This window comes from Oryctolagus cuniculus, chromosome 5 (assembly GCF_964237555.1).
Source record: "Oryctolagus cuniculus chromosome 5, mOryCun1.1, whole genome shotgun sequence".
Classification (NCBI taxonomy): Eukaryota; Metazoa; Chordata; class Mammalia; order Lagomorpha; family Leporidae; genus Oryctolagus; species Oryctolagus cuniculus.
Window position 1 is genome coordinate 61,988,503 of NC_091436.1, and position 24,675 is coordinate 62,013,177.

The 24,675-nt window shown below is 48.5% G+C and overlaps 1 protein-coding gene and 1 long non-coding RNA gene across 5 annotated transcripts in view; one reads left to right on the top strand and one right to left on the bottom strand.

Moving 5' to 3' along the window:
- The window catches only part of PPIL6 (peptidylprolyl isomerase like 6), a 38,463-nt gene extending 23,885 nt beyond the window's left edge, over positions 1-14,578 (top strand). For all 4 annotated transcript variants that reach the window (XM_002714890.5, XM_008263357.4, XM_008263356.4 and 1 more), the window contains 2 exons: positions 6,037-6,172; positions 11,609-14,578. In XM_002714890.5, the coding sequence (XP_002714936.1) occupies positions 6,037-6,172; positions 11,609-11,720 (248 nt within the window). In that variant the 3' untranslated portion in view covers positions 11,721-14,578. The remainder of the gene's footprint in view (positions 1-6,036; positions 6,173-11,608) is intronic.
- Positions 14,579-23,257: 8,679 nt separating this feature from the next.
- On the bottom strand, positions 23,258-24,638 carry LOC138849788 (uncharacterized). Its single transcript, XR_011388959.1, has 2 exons — positions 24,472-24,638; positions 23,258-23,798 (listed from the first exon to the last, which is right to left on the bottom strand). It is a non-coding gene; the product is annotated as an uncharacterized lncRNA (long non-coding RNA).
- Between the last annotated feature and the right edge of the window lie 37 nt (positions 24,639-24,675).

Below are 24,675 nucleotides of genomic sequence, written 5' to 3' on the forward strand. Positions count from 1 at the left end.
TGGAGACCACCAGGGATTCTGAGCATTTTGCTGAAAGACCGCAGCACCCAGGGGATGGGACGGAAATGAGTCTGGGGAAGCTTCTGGGCCCAGCTGCCACTTTGCAAGAAATAGAGTCAGTTCTCTTATAGCATGACATGTGTTCCTAAAAACCTCTGCACGGTGCAGCATTAATGGCTGGGGGCAGGCATCTAGTACAGCAGTTAAGTAGCCATTTGTGATGCCTGTGTCCCATATCAGAGTGGTTGTAGTGCCAGCTACTCTACTTCCGATGCAGCTTCCTGCTCATGTGCTTCCTGGGAGGCAGCAGATGATGGCTCAGCCACTTGGGTTCCTGCCACCCACATGGGAGACCTGGATTGAGTTCCTGGCTCCTGGCTTCTGCCTGGCCCATCTCTGGCTATTGCAGGCATTTGGAGTGAAACAACAGATGGAATCTCTCTCTCTCTCTCTCTCTCTCTCTCTCTCTCTCTCTCTCTCTGCTTTTGAATAAAAATGAAAAGTTTGTCAATCAAATATCTCTAAAAAGAATCAAAACCAAAAAATCCTTAGGGTTTATGGCAAAAATGAGGTGAAAATCCCAAGTGACACATCAGAAAACAAGATAGTAACCTAAAACATCAATAGCATAGTTTTACATATGTCAAGTGGCGAAGAAACATATAAATCCCGTAATAAGTATGGAACTTGACCTTGAAAAGACTTGAAGTTCGGGAAGATATGTGTGGGAAGGACAGTTTCCCAGTGGCTTTGAAATGGTGGAAGAGGGAGGAGGAAGTCAGGGGTGGGGGTGGGGGTGGCCCCTCACACCACAGGAGGCAGCTGGTGCTGTGCTCTTGGGGCTCTCTGCAGGTGGGTGCAGTTTCATTCACCTAGAGCCCCCCACTGCAGGAATGTGCATGCAGGGGTAAATTTCATAATGCTCAATGTTCACTAATGTATCACTCAGATTGAAACAAACTTGCATTGCGAAACAATATTCTAGCAGAACTGAAAGGACAGAGGACAGACAAGTGGCCGGTGCACTATGTGTATGCAATCAGGAAACTCCAGGGGAAATTCTAGCATCCAGTAGCTCAAGTTCATGAACATATGAAGTATGTGTAATTTTTTAAAAATTTTTATTTATTTATTTGAAAGCAGATTTACAGAGTGAGAGAAGGAGAGAGAGAGAGAGAGAGAGAGAGAGAGAGAGAGAGAGAGAGATCTTCCATCTGCTGGTTCACTCCCCAGATGACCACAACAGCCAGCAGTGGGCCAGGCTGAAGCCAAGAGCCAGGAGCTTCTTCTGGGTCTTCCACGTGGGTGTAGGGGCCCAATCACTTGAGCCATCCTCTGCTGCTTTCTCAGGTGCATTAGCAGGAGCTGGATCAGAAGTGGAACAGTCGGGGCTCGAACCAGCAGCCGTATGGGATGCTGGTGCTGCAGTCTGTGGCTTAACCCTCTGTACCACAATGGCAGCCCCATGTAGGTGTACTTTTAAAAATTCATGTAAATGGAACTAGGGGGTGGCTTTGTGGTACAGCCTGTTAACTGTCTGTGATGCTGGTATCCCATATGAACTCCAGTTCAAGTTCCAGCTGCTCCACTTCCCATCCAACTCCCTGCTAATGTGCCTGGGAAAGCAGTGGAAGATGGCCCAAGTGTTTGGTCCGCTGCCACTCATATGGGAGACCCGGATGGAGTTCCAGGCACCTGGCTTTGGCTTTGGCCCAGTTCCAGCTGTTGCAGCCATTTGGGGAGTGAACCAGCAGATGGAAGATCTTTCTCTGTCTGTGTAACTCTGCTTTTCAAATAAACACATTTTTTAAAAGTTTATTTTGGTGCAAAATATTTTGAAATCCATGCATAGTTTTTTCACGGTATGCATCTTCCAAGAGGTTTTTGAGGTATCCTTGCATAAGGAAAAGACAGGGATGGAAATAGAACCTGAAGATTAAAGAGACTTTAAAAGGCATATCAAGAATTTTGAATAGAAAGATTAGCCTGTAATGCCACTGGTTCAATCCCCAGATGGCCGTAACAGCTGGAGCTGCACCCATCCAAAGCCAGGAGCTGGGAGCTTGTTCCAGGTCTCCCACGTGGGTGCAGAGTCCTTGGGCCATCTTCTACTGCTTTCCCATGCCCTAGCAGAGAGTGAGATCAGAAGTGAAGCAGCTGGATCTTGAACCAGTGCCCATATGGGATATGGCACTGTAGGTGTCAGACCCAATAAGTATATATTTTAGAAGATTTATTTATTTGAGAGGCACAGTTACAGACACACACACACACACACATACACACACAGGTCTTCCATCCACTGGTTCACTCCCCAAATGGCTGCAAAGTCCAGAGCTGAGCAGGTCTAAACCAGGAACCAGGAGCTCCTTCTGGGTCTCCCACACAAGTGCAGGGGCTGAAGCACTTGGGCCATCTTCTGCTGCTTTCCCAGGCCATTAGCAGAGAGCTGGATCAGAAGAGGAGCAGCTTGGATGTGAACTGGTACCAAGATGGGATGCTGGCACCGCAGGCAGAAGCTTAACATACTATGCCACAGTGCCAGCCCCAATAAATATATTTTTAATGAAATAAATAACATAATTTAATTTGATGACTATTTTATAAGCTGGTTAAACATTTTTTAAAACTTGACTTTGCTTTCATTTGAATCATAACTTTAAGATTTATTTATTCATATGAAAGGCAGAGTTTAGAGGGGGGAGACAGGGAGAGATCTTCCATCTACTGGTTCACTCCCCAGTTGACTGCAATTGCTGGAGCTGGGTCCAAAACCAGGATCCAGGAGCTTCCTCTGGGTCTCCCACATGGGTGGCAGGGGCCCAAGCACTTGGGCCATCTTCCTGCTTTTTCCAGGAGCATTAGCAGGAAGCTGGATCAAGTGTAGAAGTTCGGACTTGAACTGGCACTCATATGGCATGCCGACATCACAGGCGGTGCTTTACCCACTACACCACAGCGCTGGCCCCCTAATCATAACGTTTGAAGTTCTAAGTAAATAGCCTTTCTTTCTACTTGGGCAAATTTCTTCTTGTTTTATGGGTGGGTGGTTCCCACACATATTTTATCACTGGCAGAAACTCAGAAGAAACTGGGTCAAATCAGAGGTGTATACTGTTTGGTCTCACTGCTCACCAGAGAAGATAAAAATCCATCTCCATGGGCTTCATCCTATTTAAATAACCTTAATGTGACTCACTCCCTTCAACAGTGCTGCACACTGCCACAGGATACAGCTTCCTATCAAGGAGTGTGAATAACTTAATTTAGTGTTTGAAGTGATAAATGAAACATGCCCACCATTTACTATTTATATTTGGAAAAAAACAAGGAACTTCATATCAGTAAATGATTTTTTAGATTGATTTTATTTATTTGAAAGAGTTACAGAGAGAGGTAGAGGCAGAGAGAGAGAGAGAGATCTTTCATCTGCTGATTCACTCCCCAGATGGCTGCAACGGCTGGGGCTACGCCAATCTGAAGCCAAGAGCCAGGAGCTTCTTCCGGGTCTTCCACATGGGTGCAGGGGCCCAAGGACTTAGACCATTTTCCACTGCTTTCCCAGGCCATAGCAGAGAGCTGGATCGGAAAAGGAGCAGCCAGGACTAGAACTGGCACCCAGAAGGGATGCCAGCACTTCAGGCCAGGGCTTTAACCCACTGTGCCACAGCGCCAGCCCCCAGTAAATAATTTTTTAAAAATTTGTAGCTTTTAGCCAGCACCGCGGCTCAATAGGCCAATCCTCCGCCTAGCGGCGCCGGCACCCTGAGTTCTAGTCCCGGTCGGGGCACCAGATTCTGTCCCGGTTACCCCTCTTTCAGGCCAGCTCTCTGCTGTGGCCAGGGAGTGCAGTGGAGGATGGCCCAGGTGCTTGGGCCCTGCACCCCATGGGAGACCAGGAGAAGCACCTGGCTCCTGCCATCGGATCAGCGCAGAGCACCGGCTGCGGCGGCCATTGGAGGGTGAACCAACGGCAAAGGAAGACCTTTCTCTCTGTCTCTCTCTCTCTAGGTCCACTCTGCCTGTAAAAAAAAAAAAAAAAAAAAATTGTAGCTTTTGATGCTTTAAACCATAAGGAGGGAGGAGGGAGGAAGATGCATTGGAGGATGGAGAGTGTAAGGAGGGGCAGATCAAAGACCAGGCAGAGAGACAGGGCAGGCACTCCGGGACTAGAACCTGGAGGAGTGTCAGTGCCGCAGGTGGAGGATTAGCCTAGTGAGCCGTGGCGCCAGCCAGGAGCAGATTTCTATCCCATGTTATTTTCTGTAAAATCAGTGGCTGTTTGTAGAGTCCACTGAAGTGATTGTGGAGCCCTGAGGTAATCAGATGGATTCATTTCTACAGAAATGCCTTAGTTTGCATTTCATGAGCTTTTAGAAGTCTTTTATTCAGTTTGCAAGTTAACAACCTGCAAGTCACTACCGCCAATATGGCTTAATTGCTTTGTTTTCAAACTTAATAAGAACAGTCAGCAAATGCAGTTTAATAAAATCTTAACAGTTAATATTTATATCTCCCAGTTAGTCCCAGATGGTTACTGTCCCAGATGGAAACTTTTATTGAATTTCTCATCTTTTACTTCTTTCTCATAAATGAACTCAAGGCAGTGCTGGGGCTGATATTTCCTGAAAAATGGTAGCCATTGCTAACCACCCTACAATTCTTCTACTTGTTAACTTTACCCTAAAAAAGTATTGCTCCCCACAAAATCTTGGTCTATGTATATAAGATTTGAGGTTAAAATTTACTTGTAGGTCACTAAAAATAAACATACGTTAATTTCCTTTCATCATCAACATTTAGGGCCATATGTGTGCCTACAAGTAAAGCTTCAGTGACAGAGTCCCTGCCTTCCCACACAGGAAGGAAGCACCTTGTAACCCAACAGCTTCATAGGGTACTGTATGGCCTGTCAGAGAGCCGTGTGTAAGATGGAGTCGTGTGCACAGAAGGCTTCTTGGAGGAGGTGTTCATAATGACCACGTAGTCATTGGAATGAAATGCCACTGCCTAACAGCACAAGAGCATGTGCAGCCCTTTGTTCTCAAAGTGTATGCTTCCTTTTACATGATTAATTTTCTCAGCATACTTGTTTTTAGCTCTGGTAAAGATAAACTGGAGCTATCATTCAAATAGCTTCTAAGATTTAAAAATATCTTTTTTTTTTTAACATTTGTGAAAAACATTTATTCGGAGAATATAAAATTTGGACAAGGAAAACTGAACTTTAGAAAAAGCCCACACACAATTTTGTTACAATTTTGTTACTTTAGAAAAAGCCCACACAACATATATATATATATATGTATATATATGTGTGTGTATATATATATATATAGGAGTGGTTTGTAAATATATATATAAAACATACTAAATGAAAATAACAAACCAAAATGCCAAACTGTAAGTTATATCTTTCTGGGTACATATACAGTAACAACAAAGAAATTTCACTTTAAAAAAAGCATTCATTAAAAAAATTTTTACCAGGCCGGCGCCACGGCTCACTAGGCTAATCCTCCGCCTAGCGGCGCCGGCACACCGGGTTCTAGTCCCGGTCGTGGCGCCGGATTCTGTCCCGGTTGCCCCTCTTCCAGGCCAGCTCTCTGCTGTGGCCAGGGAGTGCAGTGGAGTTTGGCCCAGGTGCTTGGGCCCTGCACCCCATGGGAGACCAGGAAAAGCACCTGGCTCCTGGCTCCTGGCTCCTGCCATCGGATCGGATCAGCGCGGTGCGCCGGCCGCAGCGCGCCGGCCGCGGCGGCCATAGGAGGGTGAACCAACGGCAAAGGAAGACCTTTCTCTCTGTCTCTCTCTCTCACTGTCCACTCTGCCTGTCAAAAAAAAAAAAATTTTTTTTACCAGTCCATTTGAGTGTCTACAAAGCATATGAAACAAATAGAATTTATAGAATATTTACACTTTGGAATATATTGGTCTAGATGATTGAGATTATTATTGAGACTTCTGTTTGTTCCTTATATGTTACATTCAGTTGAGCTAGCAGTAGTTTAGTGACCTGATTGTTGTCTTTCCTAGACGAAAACTTTTCAATCCCTCATGATAAAAGGGGCGTTCTTGGAATGGTCAACAAAGGCCGTCACAGCAATGGGTCGCAGTTCTACATCACACTGCAAGCAACCCCCTACCTGGACAGAAAATATGTGGCTTTTGGGTATGTACCTTGTAACAGTCACAGATATGAAAATACTCTTCTAAAGACTTGGGGAAGTATTGTATATAGTAGATGAATAGCTAAAGATAGGGCCTAAAAGAAAGAGTAATATATAGATAAGCATACTTAGAAATAAATATTTCATAAAGCCTCTTGCTCTCTCTAAGAACACAGAAGCCAGGGGCAAATGTCCGGCCCAGTGGTAAGCCAGCCATGGCATCTCAGCGTGCCTGGGCTCCATACCCAGCTCTGTTCTTGACTTCAGCTTCCTGCTAATTCAGATCTTGGGAGGCAGCATGATAGCCCAAGTGACGCTTCCTGACCCCCCTCCCCCATGTGGCGGAAACTGGATTTAGTGCCTGGCTCCTGGCTTTGGCTCCACCTAGAGGGAAATTGCATGCATTTGGAAAGTAGACCAGTGAATGTGAACTCTCCTTCTGTCTCTCTCTGCCTCTTTAGTAAATAAAACAAAACATAGAAATCAGTGAGGCCCAGCCATGATAATGTTCTGTTTCTCAGTTTATGCATGCAACCATCTAACCCTCCATCTATATAGTTATCCTCAGCCTCAAGGATATTATCAATTTTTAACGACTTGGCCGGCACCGCGGCTCACTAGGCTAATCCTCCGTCTGCGGCGCTGGCACCCCAGGTTCTAGTCCCGGTTGGGGTGCCGGATTCTGTCCCGGTTGCTCCTCTTCCAGTCCAGCTCTCTGCTGTGGCCTGGGAAGGCAGTGGAGGATGGCCCAAGTCCCTGGACCCTGCACCCACATGGGAGACGAGGAGGAAGCACATGGCTCCTGGCTTCGGATCAGTGCAGCATGCTGGCCATAGCGGCCATTTGGGGGGTGAACCAATGGAAGGAAGACCTTTCTCTCTCTCTCTGTCTCTCTCTCTCTCTCTCTCACTGTCTAACTCTGCCTGTCAAAAAAAATTTCTTAATTACTACAAATTACACCTTCATGCTTAAGAATGTGGATATATTTATACATGTAGGTTAGGAAAGAAAGCCATTTAAGTAACAGCCCATGAACATTGTGAAGAGATAGATGAAAACTGTCCAACTTATATGTAACTTTTTTTTTGCTGAACAATTTAAAATATGAAAATATCCCAAATAATAATTAACATTAGAATATTATTAGGTGCACATAGGTATGTGGACCTAAAGTGGGAGAGGTATATATTTTTCATAACTACAGTGCTTTTCACCTTTGATTGCTAAAGAGAATAGGAGGTGGAGTTAATTTTTCTTCCCTGAAATGAAGAAACATTAGATTTTTTTTCCTGAATAGCTATTAGATTATTCCAGGCACTCCACAGGGATAGTTTCTGACAAGTCAGCTCATGAAGTATTAACTTTAACAGTAATTCTTCATTGTGTTCCTTTCTGTGATATGTCCAGGTTGAAAACAGTAGAAAGCATATTTTCCTCCCAATATCTTTGAAGAAACGACTTTACATTAATAGCTGCATAACCAAAAAGAATGCATTTCTTCAGTTTCTCCTGGCCCTAAGTAAACTGTATTTGATTTTGAAAATGCATTCGTGAATTAGTTTTAAATCCAAATAATCCCCACTTTACTTGGCTCATGTAAATCTCTCTGTCATCGTACTGATATCTGTCTTCTGGCAGCTGTCGGTGACCCCGTGTATCTTAGCTAAAGGCGCCGGTCTCAAACACAGACAGGGCTGCTCTAGCACTTGACTGTCTGCATCAGCACCCCCAGGCTCCCAGGCCCAGAGGCGACAGCCTGAAGTCTGGAGCTGCACTCCCCGTCCTTCCCTTGCTGGCCCCGCATGGCGTCTCCAGCCTCCACCTCTGTGATCTTCCGGATTCATCCAACCAGAATTTTATTAGGCAGCCGCGGTGTGCCAGCTGGGGAGGGGCGCTGAGCACTGGAAAGAAAGACAAAGCACAATTCCTGTTCTTCAGGGAACTTAAAGTATAAGGAAAGACAGATTTTTAAAAAGCCAGCAAGTACAGGACAGTGTGACAGGGCTATGTCTGTCCAGGGTACTCTGGGGATACAGCAGAAGGGGATCAGAAAACACCCCAACCCCTTTAGTAAGCTGAACGCAGCTCCCTGCAGGCTGGCAGTGGAGTGCAGGGAACTTGGTCTTTTTTGGCGATTCCCAGTCTCCATGATTGACCTTCCCCTTGAGGAAATCTCTTAGATTTTACTGTCATCACCGCTCTAGCCTCAGGGAGGCACTGTATCCCTTTTATTGTCTGGCCCAGCTATGATTTCAGTTTATCCCTTCAATCTCCAAATCACAGTTGAGGCAGAGCTGGAATATTTAAACAAGACCTCACTGAACACCAAGGGAGAAGCTGGAGGAAATAACACCGTAGGCACCTGGATAACCTGTTCACGTAGACGTTTCTCCTCCAGGGATCCCTTCCTTCCCAGTTGCAGGGCTGCTGCTTCCCTGTCACCTCCGAGCTCCTGGAAGCTACAGGAGTCCCCTCACCTCTCTGAGAGAGGCCCTTTTTGCAAGCCCTGATTTCTGGCACGTGAACCTGTCCCTTCTTCAGGTGGCTGACACTGGGAATGCCTTTCAGGAGATGCCGCAGCAATCCACAGAGCATGGCCTGGCTCAGTGGTCTCACACAGAAAGAAGATAAAATACTAGTCTGTGAGGTCCTAATTCACAACCTGCCCTCGGTGGAAGGGGGTTGATGCTGGGGACAATGGCAGGGGAAACTAATTTCACTTTAAGGGCCCTTGCTGGGGGAGGAGGGGTGTCATGGAAATAGTCACAAGATGATGAGCAGAGGAGGACGTGCTAAGTGGAAATCAGAGAGACGGGGAAGGCTGGAGGTCACAGCCAGGAGGAAAGGAGAGCATCTTAGCTACACGTCATCTGGGCCCCCTGGAGCTTGGTGCCCAGGGGGGAACGGAGAGAGTGGGGGACAGCCAGGGGCCGTGTCCAGGGCCGTGGGTGCCACGTTGCTGAACATGAACCTCACCGAAGGTGATGGCAGGTCAGGGAAGAATTTTAAATTGTGAGCAATGGGACCAGCTTCTCATTTTTTGGGAAACAAAAAAACCTCTTTAGCAGAAGTAAGGAGTGACTTGGCGGAGGATGAAAATGAAAGCAGAGATGCCAGGTAAGAAGCTCTGGCTATAACATAAATAAATGACCATAAATGCCATAAGTGATGTCCTGCTCTAAGGCACTGGCATACAGACAAGCCAGCTATCAACAGACAAATCCAAGCAGTACTGAGAAGTTAGATTCATGGGACTTGACAACTGTGTGGGTGCTGAGGCTGAGGGCATGGCAGCGGTGCAGAGCAGTGCTGGCCCAAAGAACTTTCTGTGGTAATGGAAATGTCCTATGATCTGCACTGTCCAGTATGGCAGTCACAGCCTACACCTGGCCATTGACTGCTTGAAGCTAGTGCAACAGAAGAACTGTATTTTCTAATTAAATTCAGACAGCTACATGTGGCTAGTGACTACCATTCTGGGCAGTTCAGATCAGGAGTGACTCCTAGGACTTGGAAACTGAGTGCATGGTTTATACTATTTGCCGAAACAGAGAATCCAGGGAGGAAGAGGGAAGGTTGGGAGTTCAGGCTGGACGCATTGTGCTGTACGCTTTAGATTAAGACACCTGCAGAATCGCTAGCTGACAGTGTCCCAGGAGGCAGACATCCAAGCTGGGTCAGGACTGGAGATGTACACTTGGAAGCAGTCTGTAGACTGGTGGCTGAGCTGCAGCCAGACCATCTCTCTCAGCCTTTGCTTATCTTGTTTCTTTCCGCCTGCCTTTGGCATGCCGAAATCCTGCTGAAGGCTTAGATCAGAAACCTCCCTGGTTACCGAAAGCAAATGGCTTCTTGGTCCTCTCTGGTATTTTGTGAACAAGTTAAAGCAGGGACTGAGTCTCATTCATCCTGGACCCTAACGCCCGTCACACTGGAGAAAGGCACACACCAAGTGCTCAGTCGGTGTGACGAGACCCACTTGGAGGCTGGGCTTTGTAGCCTTCTTTGGCCAGAAACGAAGCTGCCCATTTGTCCTCTGCTCTTCATCCTCAGAACGTGCTCTACATGGCCCTGTGTCTGCATCCCTTCTATGTTGCTACAACAGAATACCGTAGACTGGCTGATTCATAAACAGTGGGAATGTATTTGGTCCCTGCGTCTGGAGGCAGGGAAGTGCCAGGGCACGGTGCTGGCACCTGGTGGTGAGGGCCTTCTTGCTGCATCGTAACCTGGCAGGGCCATCACAAGGCAGGCGAGCACACGAAGAGAGCAAGAACGAGCAGGAGGCAGAGGGTCCTGGAACTCAGCCTTGCGTCGGGAGCCCACCCCCACCCTAATGGCATTCATCACCTCTCAGGACCAGCACAGTGGGAATTTCGGAGGGGACACTGAAGCCACAGCACCCTGTGTCATCATTTTTGGTCAGGATGGCAAAAGCAGAGTCCAGAGACAAAAGGAGGGCTGGGGTATTAGTGCTCACCATGCCCTTTCAGAGGTCCATGAGATGGGAACTGCACCCTCCCCCTCCCCCTCCCCCTCCCCCTCTCCCTCCCCCAAGTTCCTCCGCCCAGGTGTAGGCATCGGTCCTGTTCTGGACCTGACTCTCTGCCCGTGCTGTCCTCTTTTAATTGAGAGACTCCTCAGAAGTCTAGCTCCATGCCTCAGGGAGTTCTGGCTCATGGCCAGCCGAGTGTGCAGAGCTGCAAACTGGCATGGCTTAGAACTGCCACTTGTTCCTGCTCTCAGTGAGTGCCTGGGACACGCCAGGCACTGGGTTGAGCACTGGGCAAATGTTTGATCCCTACCTCCATGGAGAATCAGAAATGAATCAAAGGAGGATGCAAATAAATGTAAGATTTCAATCCTGAGCAAATGGAAACTGGCCGAGGGGCTGGCGAAGACCAGGCAGACTGGGTGGGGTTGAAGGCAAGAGCAAAGGGGACCGCTGTGGCGGGAAGGGAGCACAGGACTCCGCACTGGAAGCTGGGCTGGCTGGGGGAGAGAGCAGGACAGTGCCTGTGGCAAGCAGGCCAGCAGTGCAGGCCCTAGTAGGCCACGGTCAGGATTTCTGGTCTTTCTCAGAGGATCATGGGAAATCACGGGAGTGTTTTAGTGGGGAGGTGACGTCTGATTGGTATCTCAGGGATCACGCTGCATGAGGAGGGCTGCAGGCAGTGCCAGAGCAGGTGTGGGCAGCCGGCCAGGAGCTGCTGCGGCAGGGCAGCCTCTCAGCGGAAGGGGACGGCAGTCTGGGTGGGGTGCTGCTTGTGGGTGCAGCACAAAACACTGGGAGCCAGTTGAGATACTGTGACTGATGTCAATTTCATGTGTAGGAAATAGCCTTGGCTGTGGTTGGCTGTAGGGCTGCTGTCGGGAACGTGAGCTAAATATGGAAACCTAACAACTAACTGCATTTCTCCTCCCTCTCTCCTGTGTAGGCAACTGATCGAAGGAACGGAAGTTCTTAAACAACTAGAATTGGTTCCAACACAGAATGAAAGACCGATATACCTGTGTACCATTATGGACAGTGGAGATCTTTATACCTGATCCCACCCACCCCTGTTTTCTAGGGTAACCTGCTACTCTGTATCTAATCAACTGTTTCTAGATCTAATTAAACAGCACTTGATAGAATTTAATTTGAAAGCTGCGGCAGACACTGCAGGTTGGCCTGCCTCACACGCAGCCCTGCCCCGTTTCCTCTCCTGCCTCCACCATAGAGGCCGCAGAAGTGAAATACTCGATTTCGCAGCCTCCTTTTCAGCCTGGAGTGCCAGTGGTGCTGTCTTCCCTCTCTGCAGGGTTGAGCCGAGAGCGGCTGGCGCAGCAGGAGAGGAAAGGTCAGGAGAGCTGCAGAGAGGCCAGCAGGTATCCGCAGGGGCAGACGCCAGCTCTGGGCTTGTGCTGTTCCTATTGCGCCTGGTTAGCCTGTTACTTGTCGCCACACACATTCTTCATCTCGCAGCGTACCTAGTGGTCTTTGAATCCTCAAACGTTTGTAATGGAATTCTGTTGTTTGTTTGTACATTTCCCTGAGAAATCTGGTAAATAATCAAATGGAGTGAGTCAGTAGAAAAAATAACTCAGTGTAATACTTCATTGTTAAACAAAGCGTTCAGAAAGGGGATATACACTTTGGATGTTTTAATGACACAAACGTGATCCATGTCTCAGCCAAACCATCCATATAACAAGGGTGTGCGTCGTGGTCCCCAGGGTGTCTGACCCTTGTGATGTTACTGAAGGTCCAGTTTTATCAGCTGCCCCTTAATCTAAGGTTTTGTAACCCATGCCACCTGGGGAGCTTTTTAAAGACAGACTCCTGGACCCTGTCCTTGACCTACTCAGTCCTTGGCTTGGGACAGGGTTTTTGTGCTGGGTTAGCCCTCTCTCTGGTGGTTCTTAGACAGCAAGGCTCTACTCATTTGGGAATCACTGCAAGGTGGAAGTTCTAGCCCTGTTGGTGTAGCAAGCGAAGTGCTTAGCTTGGCCGTTCCTGGTGACCTTGCTCGGCTCCTGCTGCCACCACTACCCCGTGTCCCTGCTCTGCCCACACCCTGGGTTTCTCTTGCCAGAGGTGCGGGGTTTCATCTTCCGAGAATGGCCTCTTTCAGCCAGTCTTAAAGGAGACAGGCCTCTGGTTGACTTAGGCTCTGCCAAAGGTAAGCATATGATTTTCTTTTTTACTTTTTATTTTGAAACAATTATAGATTCCCAGGAAGCTGTAAGAATAGTGCAGAGCCATCCCATGCACCCTTCACCCAGTCTCCACCACGGTTACATCTTGTACAGCTGTAGAGCGGTCATCAAACCCAGGCAGTTGACCTCGGTCCAGTGCATGTATGAGGCCATTTCATCACCAGGAGATTGATCTCATCCATACCACAGTGAAGACAGAACTTTCCCAACACCCAGAAAGTCTCTGTCCTCTGTTTCCTCGCCCAGAAAGGAGTGCTACTTACCACACCAGGGTGTTGTGAAGGTTCGGTGAATCCATGTGTGGAAAGCACCTGAAGGCTGGGCCCGGGATGCTCAGTGTGAGCTCAGTAGTTTACATGCTCAATGAATTACTGATGCATGGATAACCTTCTGAGGATGGCCTCGGAACTTGTAGTTTTCAGAAGCTCTCCAGTGACCCAGATAGACAGCCAAGATTTGGGGAGCACTGAAGTGACGGTGTCTCCTCTTCCTCTGTCTATAGAGCTCTGGGCAACTTGAGAACTCAGGCTGCCTTACTCCAAGTCTCCAGAAGGCTCTCTCCCAGGGCTGTTGTCTGGGTTCATCAGCTCACCCTGGGGACATCCCAGAAGAAGGGAGCTGGGCTTGCCACCAAGACTCTCACCAACTAGTAGAGCAGTCAGTGGATGGAAATGAATGCTTTGCAGGAATCCTGGAGAAAACGGACGACAAGCGATGGTGGTCCTGCAGTAACGAGCCGCGGCGTGGTGCTTCCTGGGGTGAACCTGTAGGTTCGCGGCATTAAGCGTTTTCTTGGATACTGTGAAGGAACCGGGGTATTTGTATGGCTGCAAGAAGCTCACTCCTGCCCCCTTTGCTTGTGAGTTCAGCAGCAAAGGTGAAACTCTGCCAGTCTGCTCAAGGATGAGGAGTTCACGGTCCCTGGGTTCTAACTTCCCACTTCCAGGCTGTGGACACTTCAGTCACAGGTCTGTTTCTGCAGTGGTCCTTCCTACCACCACGTAAAAGTGCCTGTAGGGATGCTTCTGTGTCAGCATGACTTCTGCATGTAACTGGCACTAGAGGAAACATTGTTAGAAAGGACTCAAAAGCATCTTCCAGTGAACTCTAAATGTAAGACTTGAACCAAATTGAAAGATTGATTTAATTAAACAGAAGGGGTTCTAGCGTTTTCCAAGTCTATAAATACGAGACTAAGGGCATTGTGATGACTTATACAAAAGTTAGTCATGTGACTAACCTTGCCCTAATCACTCACAGGGCAAAATCAGGCACATATGCTGGATCTTAAGCTAGGCCGTGTGAATAAGGGAGTTTGGTAGCTAAACATGTTTCCTGTTTGGGGAGACTTAAGGTAGACATTGAAAATTCTATTTCAGGACTGGTGTTGTGTGTAGCAGCCAACACCAACAACACCTCCAACACCAGCATTCCGTATAAGTGTGGTTTGAGCCTCAGCTGCTCCAATTCTGATCCAGATCCCTGCTAATGAGCCTGAGAAAGCAGCAGAAGGTGGTCCAAGTGCTTGGGCCCCCACACCCAAGTGGAAGAAGCTCCTGGCTCCAAACTTGAGTCTGGCTTCATCTTGGTCATTGCAGCCATTTAGTGAGTAAACCAGTAGATGGAATCTCCCTCTCCTTCTTGGTCTGTCCTCTGTGTAATTCTGCCTTCAAATAAAATAAACAAATCTTATATATTTAAAAAAAGCCTGAATTTCTGTTTAAGGACTTTGTTTGCCCCAAGTGCAGAAAGTTATTTATTAGTGAATGCAATGGTTGAATGAAACTAGACTTTCTGAGTTTTTACATTTCTTTCAAATTGGGCATATTTGTTTTAGAATCATTTATCCAGTAATGTGATGGTCTGAAATCTTAACCCTTCACTGTCCTCATTTGTTGAAAATAATGAAGTACATAAATTATGAGGTTCCTTCTGGCTTCAAAACTTTAGGAAGTTTCTTGAGTGAATTTATAAAGTCAATACCTATACCTTCATTTACTGTTGGGTTTCATTTTCATTAGTGAAATGGGGGTCCATCTATCACAGTGTTTTTTGACGATTGAAACCACAGGTGAAGACTCTTCTAGTGATGCTCAGTGCGTAGCAGATATTCCATAAAAATTAATTTCTTTCTGAAGTGTTTCCCCACACACAAAAAAGAAAAAAATAAAAAAAGAACCTTTGCCACTGACAGAATATCATTAACAGCAGGGGCCGGTGCAGTGGCTCACTTGGTTAATCCTCTGCCTGCAGCACCGGCATCCCATATGGGCACCAGTTCTAGTCCCAGCTGCTCCTCTTCTGATCCAGCTCTCTGCTGTGGCCTGGGAAAGCAGTGGAGGATGGCCCACGTCTTTGGGTCCCTGCATCTGCTTGCAAGACCCGAAAGAAGCTCCTAGTTCCTGACTTCAAATTGGCCCAGTTCCAGCAGTTGCAGTCATTTGGGAAGTGAACCAGTAGATGGAAAATCTCTCTCTTTTTCATTGTCTGTATTTCTACCTCTCAAATAAATAAATAAAATGTTTTTTAAAAAATAATTAACAGCAGCAGCATTTCAAGAAACATCAAGTTCCTGCTATTCTGAGTTTTAGTCATTCTTACTAACACTGTATTAACATTCCATTGACTGATCTAATTCAAAGATATATCCTTCAAATTAAAATTATTTTCCACTATACCTAGTGATACTCTCTCCCTTATGGAAACTCATTTTTTTAAAGATTTATTTTTATTTATTTTGAGAATCAGAGTTAGAGAGAGAGGGAGGGAGGGAGGGAGAGAGAGACAGAGAAATCTTCCATTCTCTGGTTCACTCCCAGATGGTCGCAATGGCCTACGCTGGACCAGGTCAAAGCCAGGACCTTCATCCAGGTCTCCCATGTGGGTAGCAGGGGCCCAAACACTTGGGCCATTTTCTGCTGCCTTCCAGGCCATTAGCAGGGAGCTGGATTGGAAATGGAGCAGTTTGGACATGAAGTGGCACCCATATAGGATGCCAGCATTGCAGCCAGCAGCTTTACCTGCTATGCCACAATGCCAGCCCTTGGAAACTTTTTAAGATTTATTTTGTATTTATTTGACCCTTTTTTTTTTTTTTTTTTTTTTTTTTTTTTTGACAGGCAGAGTGGACAGTGAGAGAGAGAGACAGAGAGAAAGGTCTTCCTTTGCCGTTGGTTCACCCTCCAATGGCCGCCGCGGCCGGCGCGCTGCGGCCGGCGCACCGCGCTGATCCGATGGCAGGAGCCAGGAGCCAGGTGCTTTTCCTGGTCTCCCATGGGGTGCAGGGCCCAAGCACCTGGGCCATCCTCCACTGCACTCCCTGGCCACAGCAGAGGGCTGGCCTGGAAGAGGGGCAACCGGGACAGAATCCGGTGCCCCGACCGGGACTAGAACCCGGTGTGCCGGCGCCGCTAGGCGGAGGATTAGCCTATTGAGCCGCGGCGCCGGCTATTTTGTATTTATTTGAAAGGTGAACTTAGAGAGGGGGAGAGACAGTGAGAGAAATCTTCCATCTGCTGGATCACTCCCCAAACGGCCAGGGCTGTGCTAGGCCAAAGCCAGGAGCTTCTTCTGGATCTCCCATGTGGGTGCAGGGGCCCAAGCACCTGAGCCATCCTCCACTGCCTTCCTGGGCACTCCAGCAGGGAGCTCCATATGGACTGGAACCAGCGCCCATATGGGATGCTGGTGTCACAGGCAGCGGCTTAACCTGCTACACTACAACCCCAGCCCCTGGAAACTGATTTTTTAAGCCACACTGGTCATAATGTCACCTACCCTCCCCAAAAAGGAATCACCATCACTTTAGTCTGGGAAATTTTAAGTCGGTCCGTATAAAATCTCAGTGCATCAAACACAATGCTGATAACAAACTCAGTAGTAACATATAAAACATAGAAAATCAAGTTGAGCATTTGATGGAGAGATTTGTAAATGTTGTGATTAATCATGGGTTCTTTTGCTTCAGCATGAATCAGAACACTGAGATCTGTCAAAACACAGATTCTTGAGTCTCCCAGAGTCTCACTCAGTGGGTCTGGGGCAGGCTGGAGAATCTGTGTGTTTAATCTGTTTGAAGCAATACCTTTTCTGTTGGCTTAGGGATGACACTTTCAGAACCACTGGGATGTTTTAGAGCTGCAGATCTATGGGAGAATTGTGGCACACAGGTATGTAGAAAGGAAAAATAGTAAAACACTAAACTACGACCCCCAGCAGAAAATAATGAATGGTACCATGGTGGTTAAGTCTCCACTTGCGATGCCCATATCCTGCAGCAGAGTGCCTAGATTTCAGTCCCACCTACAGCTCCTACTCCAACTTCCTGCTAATGCAGACCCTGGGAGGGAGGCTTGATGGCTCAAGCTGTTGGGTCTCTGCCACCTACATAGCAGACCTGGATTGAATTCCTACTCCTGGCTTCAACTTGGCCCGCTCACAGCTGTTGCAGGCATTTGGAACCAGAATCAGCAGATGAGATCTCTCTCTTGCTGCCCTTCACAATAAGTAAATAAAATAATGGATGGAGACAAATGGGGCGACAAACTTAGATTTTGATCGAGGCTGCAGAGAAAGTATGCAAACATGGACCAATCAGAGTGCACCAGACCTTGACCAGAGCCCTTTTGCAAGGTTCTGGGGTCCTGGGCTGGATGAATGTGAGCCCTTCAGCTTCCTGATAGTGACAATAAGGCAGTCTGGGGTCCTGGAGGAGGGACTGGGACACTTGGATTGTGTCCAATCCAAGGGCATACTCTTTGCCAATCAGTACAGAGGTATTTGAATGTATCTGTACCAGAGGGGTCATCTGGGTGTGTTAGAAAGGAGCACAGTGGATTCCAGGATACAGGGGTGGTCACAGCCAATGCACAATGTCAGAAAGCTGCCTGGGCTGTCATTTATGCTTGAACTCAGAAATTATCCCTAAGGAACAGTGAAAAACAAAGTCTTCCATTTTCTAAAGGACCAAGAGATACAATGAAGAGAGCCTTCACACGTGCCGGGTTTGAAGCAGAATAAAGAAGCAGGATGGCACCGCGGCTCAACAGGCTAATCCTCTGCCTACGGCGCCGGCACCCGGGGTTCTAGTCCCGGTCGGGGCGCTGGATTCTGTCCTGGTCGCTCATCTTCCAGGCCAGCTCTCTGCTGTGGCCCGGGAGTGCAGTGGAGGATGGCCCAGGTGCTTGAACCCACATGGGAGACCAGGAGAAGCACCTGGCTCCTGGCTTCAGATTGGCGCGGTGCGCCAGCCTCAGCGCATTGGAGGGTGAACCAACGGCAAAGGAAGACCTTTCTCTCTGTCTCTCTCTCTCACTGTCCACTCTGCCTGTCAAAAAAAAAAAAAAAAAAAAAAAAGAAGAAGAAGAAGAAGAAGAAGAAGCATGCATCTGAAGTGTCATGATGAGAACCTGGGCTGGGTCCTATGACTCCTGCGTGTCCAGGAGTTTTGTGTTGTTTGTCCCCCCACCTGTTGGGAAAGTGAGGCTTATTAGGTTCCCACACCTCTATCCCGTTCTTCCATGCTTCTATGGTAACTGGTGTCATGTGGTAACCACTAGACCAGAAACTCATGTAGCTCTGTTATGTAACAGCTTGGCAGCTGGCCACCACTGTCTGTGGGCTCATATAAGAAGCTGAGGAGGGCTGGCACTGTGGCGTAGCAGTGCTGGTATCTCATGTGGGTGCCAGTTCGAGTCCCGGCTGCTCCACTTCCAACCCACCCCCTCTACTGTGGCCTGGAAAAGTAGTAGAGGATGGCCTGAGTCCCTGGACCCCTGTACCCACGTGGGGGACCTAGAAGAAGCTTCTGGCTCCTGGCTTCAGATCGGTGCAGCTCTGGCTGTTGCGGCCATTTGGGGAGTGAACCAGTGGATGGAAGAACTCTTCCTCTCTCTAACTCTGCCTTTCAAATAAATCTTAAAAGAAACAAAAAGCTGAGGGGGGCATGGTTAGATGAGGGCCTCTTTGTAGACTGACTGCTGCCACAGGCCAATGGAAGGCTCCCTGTGCATACTCACTTCCCACTGCAAGAAGAAAGAGGCATGAATCTGCAAAAGGCTCCAAAATGGGTCTTTGGCCTCTCCTAATCCGAACCTCGTCTCTGTGGAGCTGAGCTCCCGACTTCCACTGAGCTTACATAAAGCTCAACGTTCTCTCACACAACGTGATGTTCTGTAGATGAAGCACCGTGAAGAAAGGCAGCAACTGAGGAAGTACAGATCTCTCCAGGTCCTCCTGAGCAGCAGCCTGCTCAGACCTGCAGAGTGCACGCGTGTCTGCGTCTTCTGAGGACGTTTCTAAATGCAGCTTCTGATTTGGGTCTAAGCGGAGTCCTGAGATCTGCATCACTAACACATTTCCTAGTGGTATAAAGGATATTGGTTGGTGGACCACACTGACAAGAGCAAAGCAGTGGGTTTCAACCAGAGCTGTGGATCAGAAGCACCTGGGGAGCTTTCAGAACTCATGAGACCCAGGTCTTACTCCAAATTAAATCAGTACCCAGGCATCTCGTTTTCAAGCCATCACAGGTGGTTCCAATGTGCAGGTAAAATTAAGAACAACTTCTCTGAAGGTAAAATTCCCTGCTGAAGCCCTGGAGCCCTTATCAAAAATAGCTAGTCAAAATTGAGGGCTTCCAAATGACAGTATTTCTAATATTTCACTGCCAGTCCCAACCACAGTGTTAATAGTAACAATCTTTTTTCAAAAGAATTATTTATTTATTTGAAAGGCAGAGAGTTGCAGAGAGAGAGAGAGAGAGAGAGAGAGAGAGAGAGAGAGACAGAGGTCTTCATCCATTGGTTCACTCCCCAAATGGCTGCATCAGGCAGAGTTGAGCCAATCTGAAGCCAGGAGCCTGGAGATTCTTCTGGGTCTCCCACACAGGTACAGGGACCCAAGGACTTGGGCCATCTTCCACTGCTTTCCCAGGCCATAGCAGAGAGCTGGATTGGAAGTGGAGCAGCTGGGACTCGAACCAGCACCCATATGGGATGCCAGCCCTGCAGGCGGCAGCTTTACCCGCCACGCCACAGCACCAGCCCCCATTAGTAAGAATCTTAACAGTTTTAGTTCGGCATACATTTTTGATTGGCTATGATCCTTCTTTGTTGAAACTGATCTAGATATTACACCAAGTTGAATATGTTGTAACTATACTATAGATGCCAGGCCTTGTCTCCCATCTGTACCTCCGACGCAAGGCTGCCCTGACCCACACAAGGCAGTTTTATAGCAGCTCTTGTGCTCTTAGCACAGTTATTTTTGGCAAGAGTGGACAACTGACTTAAGTCAGCCAGTTTGTTCATTTATTTCCTGCCCTAAATCATGTTAAGTACCTACCACGAGCCCGGCATCAGGACTACGGCAGGAAGTAAGTGGGTGAGCACTGTCCCTATTCTGGGAGCTGGCAGTGCAGTGAGGAAGACCAGGAGTTGCTGTAAAATGTGGCATATGCTTTGCTGTGGGCAAGTTCAAGGTACACGTGTGCACAGAGCAGGAACACTCCTCTGGTCTGGGCATGGGGATGGACGAAGGGGTTGTTTGGGATTTTAAAAGAAATGTTTCAAAATTTATTTACATTTTTTATCTGAAAGGCAGAGAGAGACATAGAGATCTGCCTTACTCCCCAAAATGACACCAACATCTGGGCCAGGCAAAGCCAGAAGACAGGAACTCCATCAGGATCTCCCATGGGGCTGGCAGGGACACCAAGTACTTGAGCCGCTGCCTCCTCCTGCCCCACTCCCACCACAGTGCACATCAGCAGAAAGCTGGAATCAAAGCAGAGCCAGGAGGGGCTGGTACTGTGGCATAGCAGGTTAAGCCACCACCTGCAGGGCCAGCATCCCATATGCGCCCCGGTTGGAGTCCCAGCTGCTCCAGTTCTGATCCAGCTCCCTGCTAATATACCTGAGAAAGCAGTGGAAGATGGCCTAAGTACTTGGGCCCCTGTGGCCCACGTGGCAGACCTGGAAGAAGCTCCTGGCTCTGGCCTGGATCATTGTAGCCATTTGTGGAGTGAACCAGAGGCTGGAAGATCTCTCTCCTCTCTGTAACTCTTCCAAAAAAAAAAAAAAAAAAAAAAAAAAAAAGGCTGAGCCAGGACTCAAACCCAAGCACTCCTATATGGGATGCCAGTGTTCCAAGCAGACTTTTTATCTTTTAAAGATAATTTTTATTTGAAAAACTGTTATGGTGGGGTGGGGTGGAGGAAGACAGTCTCTTCCATCTTCTGGTTCACTCCCCCAAAGGGCCACAATGGCACAGGCCGGGCCAGGTCAAAGCCAGGAGCCAGGAACTCCAGCCACACCAGTACCCAATGCAGCCTCATAACCACTGCCCCAAACCCCCGTCCCGGTCATTTGAGATTTTAAGGATGGCTTTCCAGGAGTGACAACTGAGCTGAGACTTGAAAGCAGAAGTAGGAACTGACCAGGTGCCAGAAGGGTGTGTGTGTGGTCTAAGCCGAAGAAATCATATACGAAGATCCGGCAGCCAAAGAAAATACAAGCAGCTAAGAGAACTGAAGGTTCATAAAGCTCTAGCATAGATTTCATACGATGGGGTCGGAGAGGTTAATTGTAGGCAGGGCGAGAAGTCCTTGTAGGACAGTCAAGTTTTCTCATCCAAGAAGCATGCCTGGAAGACTGGGCAAAGGAGAGGGTTAGTTGTGGGGACTAGAGCTGGCAAGGGCCATGGGGCCACCCTCGCACACCAGGTCCATCTGCCAGGCATTCCTTATTTAAGTTCAAGTCTCCACGGGCCACGTCCCTGGTTTCCCAGCCCCTTAGCGCTGTATTTACGGCTTCCCCTTTACCACAGGTTGCTTCAGTTTCTGCACCGTGCTGTCAGGTAGAGGGGCCAAACTCTGATTCCGAAGGGGCCCCTGCATATTACTGATCCTTAAGGTGGTATCCTGTTCGCAGTGTTGCTGTGTGTGTTTGGGAGATGATAATCCAAACGATCTGATTTTCTGTTTAAAAAATTAGAAGCAGGCCGGCGCCGCGGCTCACTAGGCTAATCCTCCGCCTAGCGGCGCCGGCACACCGGGTTCTAGTCCCGGTCGGGGCGCCAGATTCTGTCCCGGTTGCCCCTCTTCCAGGCCAGCCCTCTGCTGTGGCCAGGGAGTGCAGTGGAGGATGGCCCAGGTGCTTGGGCCCTGCACCCCATGGGAGACCAGGAAAAGCACCTGGCTCCTGCCTTCGGATCAGCGCGGTGCGCCGGCTGCAGCACGCCGGCCGCGGCGGCCATTGGAGGGTGAACCAACGGCAAAGGAAGACCTTTCTCTCTGTCTCTCTCTCTCACTGTCCACTCTGTCAGAAAAAAAAAAAAAAAATTAGAAGCAGAGGCTGGCGCTGTGGTGCAGCAAGTTAAAGCCACTGCCTGCAGTGCTGGCATCCCATATGGGCAACGGTTCGAGTCTCGGCTGCTCTACTTCCAATCCAGCTCTCTGCTTATGGCCTGAGAAAGCAGTAGAAGATGGCCCAAGTCCTTGGGCCCCTGCACCCATGTGGGAGACCCAAAAGAAGCTCCTGGCTCCTGGCTTTGGATCGGATCGGCTCAGCTCTGGCTGTTGTGGCCATCTGGGTAGTGAACCAGCAGATGGAAGACCTCTCTCTGTCTACCTCTCTATATAACTCTTTCAAATAAATAAACTAAATATTTAAAAAATAAATTAAGAGGAACTCATCCTGCCAGGACTCACAGAAGCATTCTGCTTGTTGCTTTCAATAGTTAGAAAAGGAGACTCTAACAACCAATCAATAATGACTGCAGTGCAGGCAAGGTCTCTTAGAGGAGGAAGCCCGAGCGGCAGCTGACCTTGCTGACAGAGGCCTCCAGGCTGGCAGTTCCCAGTTGTGGACTATTTTTTCCCTAGAGGACATACAGTAATGTTGGAAGTTGTGGGTTTTTTTTTTTTTTTTTAATGTTGTTACAACTGAAGGGTGGGGGGGGGTGCTTCTGGCACCTCCTGGGTACAGGGCAGGGGATGCTACTAAAATAAACATCCTCTAATGCATAAGACACGCAAGAACTAGCCAACCTAATATCTCAGCAGAGGCAAGGCTGAGAAACCCTGCCCATTAGGAAATGGAAATCAGGCTGTTTCTCTGGAATGGTGAGAATGACTTTGGGATTCCTCCTTGATCTGGTTCTATAAAATACATGTAATGTAAAATAAAATAAACCAATGTTTTTCTAGTCTTAAGAGTGGAATGTTCCTTTATCAGGACTAAGGAAAATCCGCGGACTACAGCTGAACATCCAGGTGACAAATTTTTAAACAATGGCCTCCGGAGTGGGGTGTGTTCATTCTAGGGTGGAAACAAGATAACCCACTGAGGTATGAAGAGGAAGCAGAACTTCTAGTACACAGACACTTAAATTATTCATTTTCATTTTATTTGAAAAGCAGAGAAACAAAGCTCCACTCTGTCGCGCAAGTGGGCCAGGCTGCAGCCAGGAGCCTGGAACTCAATCCAGGCCTTCACACCAATGTCCAGCACCTGCCTCCAAGGGTGCACATTAACAGGAAGCTGGAGTGAGTGCGGCTGGGACTGAAACCAACACACTCCAGCATGGGATGCAGTTGTCCTAACTGCCCTGCTAAAGCCCACCTCTATGATGATCTTAAAAAAAAAAAAAAAAAAAAAAAAAAGGTTGACTAGTGCCTTCATTTAGTCTGGGTGTCTGACGGTCATGGGCCAAATACAGTGCGTGGGGTGTGCTGAGAGCAGAGCAGATGTCTGGTTGAAAGGCTGATGGAGGGATCTCACATACTTGACTGCCTTCTCATGCTTCTGCTCACAGAACTGATCAGAAACCAGCACTTTCCTGTTTACATCCGAGCAAACCTCCAAGCCGTGCAGCCAACAGAACGTTCAGTCATGAGCGTGCAGGAGGACCCCACTGATCCAGATCCTATGTGGAGATAAAAACTTTAAACCTGACGCCAAACAAATGCTAACTCGGGTATGCTGTCATCTTTCTGGTGTTTGAAACACGGCAAAACAGACCTCCACGGAAGCAGTCTGTGTTGAGGAAACACACCCACGATTAAAATTACATGATAAATATAAAGCAGCTGAAACAGATGGCATGAAATCCAGCTATCAAAGTCTAACTTTCAGCATCGGATATAAGCATCTCCAATACCGCCGCTATTTTTCGAGAGTGGACGTCAGATGGCGCTCACCCTCACCGAAAGGCACAGCAGCGTCGGACCGCTGTAACAGGCATTCAACAATCCAGCTCTGCGGGTAGAGGTCACTTTTCTCAGTCTCGATTTCCTCACCGGGAACGTGGGGGGTGGGGACGGACCCGACGGCCTTCCAACTGCACCGCCCTGGATGCTGACTCCAGCGGTACAAGAGGGACACACCGGCCCCGGCTGCCGCCAACGCAAACGGCAACTCGGAAAAGTCAGGCCGGCGAAGCGGGAAAGCAGAGGCGGGACAGTGGGCGGCCCTGGCTGGGAGGCTGCAGATCTGAGCCGCTCGCACTGCGTGGGCGGCAGAGCACAAACTCCTTAACCAGGCGGTGTCTCCCATCTCCCCGGGGAGTCCCAATGAGGACTACTTTCAGTAAAACCCACCTTCCGATGGGGCACGGCCCCTATCTGGGGACACGCCAGCACAGGGCGAACTTACTCCTTCCCTGACTTCGGCGAGCGCCGCCCAGAAACAACTTCCGCCCGTTGGGCCGCGGGTCCGGGAGGACCGGCCCTGAGGTCACGTGGGGACGCGGACACCCGGCCTCTCCTGGCGCTCAGGTGGAGGCCTTACGCCACGTCACGTGG